The sequence below is a fragment of the Montipora capricornis genome, chromosome 6 (genome assembly GCF_036669925.1).
Source record: "Montipora capricornis isolate CH-2021 chromosome 6, ASM3666992v2, whole genome shotgun sequence".
NCBI lineage: Eukaryota > Metazoa > Cnidaria > Anthozoa > Scleractinia > Acroporidae > Montipora > Montipora capricornis.
The window spans coordinates 69,587,232-69,597,020 of record NC_090888.1 but is presented as its reverse complement, the minus strand read 5'-3'; the positions used below and the strand labels follow the sequence as shown (position 1 = coordinate 69,597,020).

The following is a 9,789-nucleotide window of genomic DNA, read 5'->3' as shown; positions in this document are numbered from 1 at the left end:
CTGATGTCGCGGAAAACAGGCACAGATGACTGCAAAACAGAAACGCGAAGTATGAAACTAGTTTTGTCAAGCAACAACGCCATTCGAGGTATTTTTCTGTTTTCTTGAATGTTTTTCATAACTGCTTCCTGCAAGGGGCTCGGTTTCGCTGTTTTTTTCAGGAATGACATACCTTTCACAAACATTTCCGCCATACGTTCGGCTCGATTAAATAGCAAGTACGCGATTGGACGACGCAGGGTTGCTTCAGTAGGGATTGGATCGCTTGCAACTTGATACTGTTCGGGTAACCAATCGTCGTCGTCGTCGATTTCGTCGTCGCTTTCACCGTCGCTTTCGCCGTCGCTTTCGTCTTTAATGCTTGTATTTTCCGCGGGGGGCCATGACCCATCTCTGCCATCCTCTTGGCACCACAGCTGAAATTTTACATACTCCTCTTCGTTTTCTGCATCGAACTCAGCTGGGTATATAAACAATCTACCCTGGGTGCTCTCTGTCGCCTATATAAAAGACAAACACGAAATATTGTTTGTGATTCAGTTGAGTTTGCGAGATGTCAGTTATTGTAAAATTGTTTCTCGTTAGAGGTATAAATGTCGACTGAAGTTGTACTTGTGAAAGTACACACAGTGACACCTTATTAATTTTAATCTGATTGTACTGTGTTGAACTTCTTTTTGTTTGCTCGAAAATTTATAGCCCCTAGTTGTTTTTGTCGCGACCTCTTGACTTGCCGCACTTCAGGAAAGGGCTGAGTAACATGCCTCGCGAGACAGTTACCTAAGCCGTTTCCTCTCATGTGTGGCGAGGTTTTGGTGGGAAACTGTTTGCCTCGCGCTCGAGTCCGTGAGGACAATATCCAACGTTTATTAAAGAGCAAGCAATTTTCAAGCTAAATGGAACAATCTGATTGGCTGGTTTTCGGTCGGGATTTTACAGTACTGACCATTACCATGGAAACGGTCCGTTTCCGTATTTTTTCTCTCTCTTAGGAAATTTATGTTGAGAAAATGTCTCTAGCTCGTCAAATTTAACAACCCAAGCCAAGCTAACCAATCTCAAAACGACAAATTCTTCAGTGGGCAGGATGCCGACTTTCAGCTTGGAAACAAGATGGAAGAAATTATCTTTTATTCGAATATGTTTCGGTTTCAGGAAAATTTTCAAATTAGAACAGACGGATTTGATTTGCATTAAAATTTCACAGAGTTTTGGACCGCATTATCAGTAGTTTTCACTAAGAGAGTGAGGTCGTTACAGCAAAATCTCAAACCTCGGCCTAGCTGTATTGACAATACGGCAAGGCCTCAGTTTGAGATTTTTCTGTAACGACCTCACTCTCGGTTACTAAGTAGTAAGTACTGCACTCAGTCCTTTTTCATCAGTGACTGTTGACAAGATTACTTTTACTTCTAACATGAAGCGAATGTTGACCAACAAAATGAAAACGAAACACAAACTAGTCCAAGATGAAAAGGGGAATTCTGATTGGTTCCCTGAGCGGTCCGAATTTTTTTCAATACGGACCGCTAATTAGAGGTTTGGGATTCTGCCTTTCACGGAAAATATTAAGATCGGATTGACACCTTCATCAGGCAAGCGTATCGTTTTGGATATACAAATAAGATCATTTTGATGTCTGATATAATATGGAATAAGGATAGAGATTTGTTTAACAGAATTACTTGTGACGCTGGTCATATGTGGTATGACTTGGTTCCACCTAAACGCAATGGGGCTCTAAGAGATAGGAAATGACTTCATGCTCTCTAGAGTGAAAACTGAACGGTTTAAACGGGCCTTCGTAAATAAATGTCTACCTCTACCACTACTACTACCACTAGGTTGCCGAACTGTTTCAGTTTTCACGGAGATACAAAGAAAAATGCAATAATTGTTTTTCACTTAATAATGTCGGAGTTCCAGTACGAAACAGACGAATTTTATTTTCCACAAGATAATAATGTCTGTTTGATGACGTAGTAGATAGTTAGATTCTCTACTATTCGGTAAAGTGATTCATTGATTGGTGACATTTTAATTAATTTCCTTTTGATTTAAGTCTGTGATTGACACTTAAGAGTTAGGAACGAATGATTTATACATGCTTGACGGGATTTTTTCCTGGCTCCAAAAGAACGAATGATTTTACTGCTGCAATACACCCTGGATCCAGGAAAAAATCCCCTAAATTGTAATTTTAAAAAACTGAAAAATGACATCGCCCTACGTAATCCCATGAAAGCATAAATAAATTCAGAACCTATGGAATCAAAGTAAAAATAATGATAATAAACCATCAAGGCTGTTTCTGAGTTAGTATCAAGTTAGTGAGGTGCAATTTTCGTCTTGAGTCAACAACAAGTAATTACACTGCATTGATCAAATACATTGCTAACTCGTTTGCTTAATGGCTGTTTTGCATATTTCGCGGACCTGATATCCTGGTTACTGAGTTATCGATATCGTCACAAAATTAAGTGATCGATGATCTAAGTTTTCCGCAATCAAACTCAAGTTAATATTATGTAATTGCCGGTCTTCTTAATGGAGCGAATTAAACAGAAACTGGTTCAATCAAGTATACGATTTCCGTAATACAGTGGATTGTTAACCGTTTTTCCCGGACCAATGTCGATTGGCGACAAACAAGACTTAATTAAGGAATAGAAAACCCTGCACATGCAAGACAGTCAATATAATAAAGTGTTATTGAACTAGCTTGTTCGGTCCGTTTTGGGAAATTGGAACATCGTTTTAGTCTATTCAATCCTCGCAGTTTGTTTCTAACTCTTCCTACTTCTGCGCAACATGGTATTCCGAGTAAACGCTTTGAAGAGCGTCTTGTTTTACTATAACTGAAACAACCCAAACCTTTACAAAAATACTAACCTTAGGCTTAAACATTATTTTTTAGGCTTAATGTTAGCATTAGGAAAGTTTTGGGTTGTTTCTGCTTTGGTGAAACAGTGACCTGCAACCTGCAGTTTACACCCTCCAGCTGGAAATTCTGTAGAATACCGCCCATCTGGCAGCTCAATCAAATCTCTCTTAAGATATTCCGCCAGTCCACAGTATACAAATCGAAAGAAAAACTGGAAATAACGATAAAACGGTTCAAATTCATAATGTATGGGGTTACTCACGGGGAAATAAAGTTGTTGTTTTTTTTTGAGGAGCGTCGAGATGATGCCTTTTGTGCAAAAGTGAATCATTTGATATCGAAATTGACCCATCGCCCAGCTCCAAAAGCTGACCTATCCCCCCCCCCCCCCCTCCTGCCTTCCTTTCGAGTTACCTTCTGGCCTTGTTTCGTTTCGTCAGTGACATTCGCCATCTTGGCGTCAGCATCTTTACTTGCTCTCAAATCGTCCATTTTCGTCTCTGCCTTTGAAAACGAAGATTTGGTGAGTTTATTGTAATCGGCGAGAATGATACCATAAATTAGTTTATATTCTTTGTGGGGTGGGGTGGGAGAGGGGATGGGAAATGGGTGCATTCATAAACATCCACAAGCTGGGATTGCGAGTGAAAACAGTTCATTTTATTTATTTATTTATTTATTTATTTATTTTACGACGCGATTGTTATTCGCTAACTTTCTGAACTTTGAATTTGTACACCGCTTCTTACAGGGGCACCCAACGAGCCATTTTTTTTCAAAATTCAATATATATCATGGCCATAAAATAAACCAAAATTTAGCCTTTTCGGAGCAAATTTATCTACCTGCTGTTCCAAACTCCCAGCAATGTCTGCGGAACACCTCCGTTGGGTGCCCCTGTTGTTAGGGATTTAGCTTGAAGCGACAACTTGCGTGTTCAAATTCGAGCAAACGAGACCGAATGTTACGGGCTATGCCACTGTTATCAAATCCAGCGATACTCGTTGAAACCTTATCAACTGGCTGGTGTTTTACCATTTTAAAAAGTACAGATCCGGCCAAAGCAAGGGGAAGTAAACAGGCATTAAGCAATCGCTGCACGTACCGAGGTCAAAAGCCCGAGTCAAAAGATCGAGCGATTGAGTGACTCATTTTTGTCTGTAAATGATTGAGAATGAGCTTCAAAATATAACGATAATGAGAACAGGGAAATTATATTTCGATGAGAACAGGGTAATTCTATTTCAAAGCGCAAACCACTTGAAAGACCCAGTGAGTTTCGGGTGTGATAAGTCTCCCAGGACCAGAAGATATAACAAACTGGATTGGGCTCTGTCTCGTTTCACCGCAAAGAAATTTGTAACGTATTTTGGGGCTTCTGGTCATGTGAGTGAATGCGCTCTGTTATATTGCCTTTCTCGTTGGCACTCAGCGGTGGCTACAGCTAGTTTACTTATCTATTCATTTATTTATTTATTTATTTATTTATTTATTTATTTATTTATTTACATAGTCGGTATAATGGATTATGCTTCTCAAAAGTATCACTATACCGAGTCATGATTATGATCACGCTAATTCAGGAAGTAGCATATTAGAATGTGATAGAAAACGCAGCAACTTCGAGTCGATAGACTTGAAAGCTCACTTAAATACAGTCACAATTGCATTACGTATAAATTTACGGGAGCTAGTATAGTTAGCAAAGACGTCATTACAATGATACGAACAAAAAAGTCCACTGCCAGCCCTACCAAAAAATCAAAATGAAGCTTTGCGTCAATGACGTCACAGCGGCCACGTTGGTGTACAGAACAATGCAGTAAATTTGACTCAGTCTATTATTATGCAAAACTTGTGTGGGGCCATTTCTATTGTTTTAAACACCAACATGGCCGTATCATCGCGTGAATGCAAACCAACAATTCCATCAAGTTAATGGGCGCTTATTCAGAGTCTTTTCATAGGGGGCTACAATATGAATGGATTAAAATTACAGGTAACTTCCGCATCGACATGCTTGTGATAGAGCTTACCGTGCTTCCTATCAGTGATATGAATCTCCCAATCGTTTCAACAAAATTAACCGTTATTTCGGCTCTTAGAGTCTCATTGTAGGTAAGTTTGGATAGATGGATATAAGTACATCTTAGTTTATCCTGGCGAACATATGCAAACTTTCCCATTTTTCCATGGGTTATTTATTGACATTTATGTCTTTAAAAATAATAAGAAAAACACAGTCATAATCATAATCATTCAGTTACCATTTTATTTGAAACAATTTTCTTTCAAGCCAAAGATTGCTGTTAACCCAATACATAATTTGTGAGAGAGAGGCCAGCAATGAAAATTTTGTTCAGAAAGCTCTGGGTAGGTACGTGTGCATGCAGTGGGTGTAATTACCAAATTAACACAAAATGTAAAAATGAAGTTGAAGTTCTTTTCTTCTCTCCCCTGTAACTACGGATTGTACTGACTAAGACGAAGCAAAATCCTTACCTGATAACTTCAGCATCGTACATTTAAACGAAGTATTCACGAAAAAGTTGCGCTTCTGAAGAAAATAAGGCCCTCGTAACGCAAGTTCTCGGAAACGGTCGCTTATGCGCATGCGCGAAAGTTCATGATCGCTAGAGTGGAAAATTCTCGTCACCAGAGCCTCGGATGTTATGTCTGCGGTTGACCCGAGGCTCTGGGAAACTCTATGTAGGAGAACATACGCCGTAGGGTCCTTATAGCCAAAAATTGGCTATTTGAACCTTACGGCGCCTGCTCACTCCTCGTGCTAACATGAAAGCACCAATCAGAGGCGCTTTTCATTGTTCTTCACGAAAACCAATGAGAAGACACTTTGCTTCAGGGTTCCCCAGAGCTGTTCTCTTCCCCAGTCATGCACAAAAGAGAAGAGCTCTGGGGTCGAGATTGCAGAGTGTCGATACCGAAAAAGCGAAAACCTACAGGTAGACTCATACCTCTGAGTCACCTCTGGGAACGGCCAGCATGCATGCTTTATGACTGGGTTCCCGTGTCGGGAAAAGTCTTTCCTGTCACTCCCCTGCTAAGTATTGTCTTTGTGCCTTGAGTCTTCTGTACACTACATATCTTCGGAAGGTTTCAGCGGGTAGTAGAAATGCGTAGATTCAGGTAGATTTTATCCGGTGGACACAGTACAAGCATGCAATGGCGGCGAAGCCGATGTAACAAAATATACCCTTATGGAGCTCAAGAATGGAACGCCAATTCAATAAACAACACAAGCGGTGAAAAATGGACATCTGGAATCTTAAAAGCGACGAATAATGGACTTCGTCAACAATTGCATCTTTCGCCGTCGGATCAAAGTGAGCTGTATTTCTGATATTTTACTAATTGTGATGTTATGTACAACACTGAAACCAAATGGCAAATTATCTGATAACTTTTTCTGTTTGGCTATGGTTTTAACACACTCAACTGAGGAAGGAATCCAGCACCTTGAGTGGATGTGTGTGTTTACACGAAAGTCGGATCTCTGTTGTCTGGCTATTTATCATTGTATTTCAACTCAACTCTGCACAGTCTTCAGGTAAAAAAACAATTGGAAATTTGACTAATTCTTGTTAGTCAAGAACTATTTGAGAGACAGCTTACTGTCCATTTTTTGCTTCATTAATAAAGGACTGAAAAGGTGTAACGGACGCTTAATGATTCATTGTAGTCTTACCACATAATCGAGTATTTCCTTTTCTAAATCAAATGGAACAATTAAGCTTTATAGTTCTTATCAAAACCATCACGTAGCCTCCTTTATGGTTAGTATTACAGCTCGTGCGCTTTCGCGTTAGTCAAGTCACCTCGAACATTGAAGTATCAAGTGCCTTCAGAGGCAAGCGAAGGACTGATATGTAAGTGTTGCTTTTTTCATACGAGTTAGTTGTTGTGGTCCGTTTTCTAGTCGTTAGCTTTACCATTTACTGAATAGTCATTTCGGAGATTCCATAAGACTTATTCAGTACGTCACTGGTTAAATCATGAAGTCTTACTAGTGCCAATCTTATCCAGCTTAAGTCTTGTAGCCCTTCGAGAGCTAGAGTTGGCCTATATAGCTACAGTAGTATCATTAGTTTATTTAGTAAGTAAGATTTTGTTAGTTTCTCTTCAATCAAATATGTAATCGCCACGTGAAGCTAAATATGTAGACAAGTTATTTCTTTTAACTATTTCAGTAACTTATACCTTTTTATATCTTGATCAAATTTCAGTTTACGGCTTAAACAAGATTATATTGCAATTGATGTCAAGGGAATAAATCGAGTACATATAATTCTACATCAAGAGTGCATTTATCCCGAGACCAAGCCCGTAAAGTAGTCCTTTTCACCTCAAACCGGCTCGCGACACTTCTTGTTAACCCTCAAGAGTCGCTCGCCGGAACAAAAGGTTATCCTGAACTGCAGTGAGAAATTTATTTTGTTGCGTATGGTTGTAAATTCTGACACGGATTGGGTGTCTTGTTTTCACTGACGCACGCAATCAAATAGGAACGGTTTTTTGCCTCTAATAGCAAGTATGTTATTTTTTTTCAATCGTTTTTCGCTGGAAAAGGTTTTTTTGTGAAAATTATCACTCTTTGTTGATTCATCCTGTTGTGTAAAAGGTAGTAGCCAAAACGCGGGGCCGGGGCCGGGGTCGGAGTGGGGTCGGAGTCGGGGTGTCTTTTTTTTTTCAAATTTTGTTTGTTTCAATTTTTGTCCTTTTTCTACTGTAATGTTATATTCGAACGTTCGGCATCTTTCCTTCATTTATGGTGGAAATTAGTCCAAAAAATATGGAACATACGGAAGCTACGAAAGGGACATCCTTGCTTGTTTTTCGAAATTAAGAGAATTTCAGACTGAACTTGGAGTTTTTGTGGGGAATATACGCTAACTCCTAGAGACACTGAAGACTCGCTGAGCTCCACATTTTAATGTTTACTTATTAAAAACCTTCCCCGCAATACAATTAAAACGAAACAGAACAATCTGGCCACAGTTCCACGATAGTCGTCACACAACGTTCTCATTTGCTTGTTTTCGCAAAATTGTTTTCAATGTTGTTGTGTTTTTTATCGTGATATTGGATTCGATCCCTTGACGTCCTAATAGAATTGACTCGCAAGTTCCCGTGCGACTCTGGCTTTACTACAAACCGTTTGTAGTAAAGACAGACAACAACATAACATCAACACGAACAAACAAGCAAATGAGAACGTTGCGTGACTACGTGACGATCATCGTGGAACTGCGACTCTTTGTCAAACTACTCCTATAGCTGTATGTCACCCATTGAATTTATTTGTTAACACTAAGCGATGTTCACCGATACGTTACCCGTTGTTATGAATGAGCCATCCAGACTTCAATTCGCCACAGAAATATTTACTTCTTTTCTGCCGTACTTTAATAGTAAAAAGGGAGTTTAAGAAACCACGACGGCTACGGAGACGAAAACGTCACTCCAAAATATAACTTTGAGCTGTTTTAAGTATTTCATGATTATTCCATCTTGTTTATATTATTCAATGTGAGTGAAGTGTCCTAAAACTGGATTGGTACAGACGGATTTGAAGTAAAGAGTGAGACTGAAAGATTCACGGTAGCTTGTCCACGTTGTCGTCAAAACCTTAAATTTGGCCATTTCAAGAAGTAGTTTTGACGAGTACGGAAGAGAAATGTTTGAAAATGCGTGCCGCACGTGCACCACGAGCATTTTGATTCTTTTAACCAATAATATTACTGCTTTTTGGCGTTGTCGTTGCCGTAGCCGTCGTCGTTTCTTAACCTCCCTAATTTGAGTATCATTTGGTCTATTCAATCCTTCTAGTCTGCTTCTAACGGCCTTTCCAAAAACATGGTATTCCAAATAAACACTAAAGAGCGTCAGACCTGACAACCTGTCAAACTGGTTCTGGAGAGAATTTGCAGAGGAACTTGCTCCCATAGTTACTTCCATCTTCAATAAGTCTCAAACTGCGCCTTGTTCTTGGAAACTTTGCTAATCATTTATTCTTCTATTCCTAAGGAAATCCCTCTGTCATCCTTGAACCAACTCCACCCTATTTAGTGATATTATTATTAGGTTGTTAGAGACACTTACTTGTGTAGCAGAAGTTAAGCCTGTCATTAGATCCCACCTATTGCCAGATCAATTTGCATACATGTATAGGGAAGGTACTAATACCTCCGATGCTCTCTTCAAGAGCCAACATATGTGGCTTAAATGACTTGACACTGGGGAAGCAGATCGTGTTAGGGTTTTGCCTTCGACTCCTCTAAGGCTTTCAACTCAGTGAATCACTTCATTTTATTTAATAAGCTTAAGGAATTGCCCATCATTCTCTACATCGTTAATTGGATCATTAATTTTTTATTTAATAGACAACAAAGAGTAATAGCTGATGGTGACACGACCCCTCAGGGCAATATACTTGGACCCATTCTGTGATATACAAACTGTTGATTGAGATAGTTCTACACTGGTTAAGTTTGCGGATGACCTAACTTTAAGCGTTTTGGTTAAAGGAATTCAGGACACCAAGCTCGCCTAGAAGTGCAAAACATACTCAGTTGGGCCCAGGACAACCTTATGACTATAAACCTTACTATAACAAAGGAGATTGTTGCAAACGTTGGCCGTGTAGCTCTTATATTTCAACAGACGTAACTATTAGAGGGCAATGTGAAGTGCTAGTTTTCTACCATGTGAGCATTAGCCCCACTGATGGAAATGGGCCCACACAAGACAGAGAAAAGCTCTGATCAGGGTAGGAATTAAACCCACGCCCTTCGGGTTAGATCACAGCTGCTCTAGGCGACTGAGCTACTCAGACGGGAGCAGGTCGTGGGAATTTAAGAAATCAATGTCACTGCAATGAATATGTA

At 39.6% G+C, this 9,789-nt stretch overlaps 1 protein-coding gene across 3 annotated transcripts in view; it reads right to left on the bottom strand.

The window, feature by feature from the left end:
- Positions 1 to 8,945, bottom strand: part of LOC138053048 (uncharacterized) — a 10,367-nt gene extending 1,422 nt beyond the window's left edge. Inside the window, exons 1-3 of one of the 3 annotated variants that reach the window (XM_068899729.1) lie at positions 8,794 to 8,945; positions 3,299 to 3,388; positions 1 to 500 (exon numbers count right to left, since the gene is read on the bottom strand). The exon at positions 1 to 500 is cut by the window's left edge and continues 1,422 nt beyond it. In XM_068899729.1, the coding sequence (XP_068755830.1) occupies positions 1 to 500; positions 3,299 to 3,376 (578 nt within the window). In that variant the 5' untranslated portion in view covers positions 3,377 to 3,388; positions 8,794 to 8,945. Of the gene's footprint in view, positions 501 to 3,298; positions 3,389 to 5,386; positions 5,487 to 8,793 lie in introns of those variants that run through there. The other 2 variants (XM_068899728.1, XM_068899727.1) reach the window with 2 other exon arrangements.
- Positions 8,946 to 9,789: the final 844 nt, after the last annotated feature.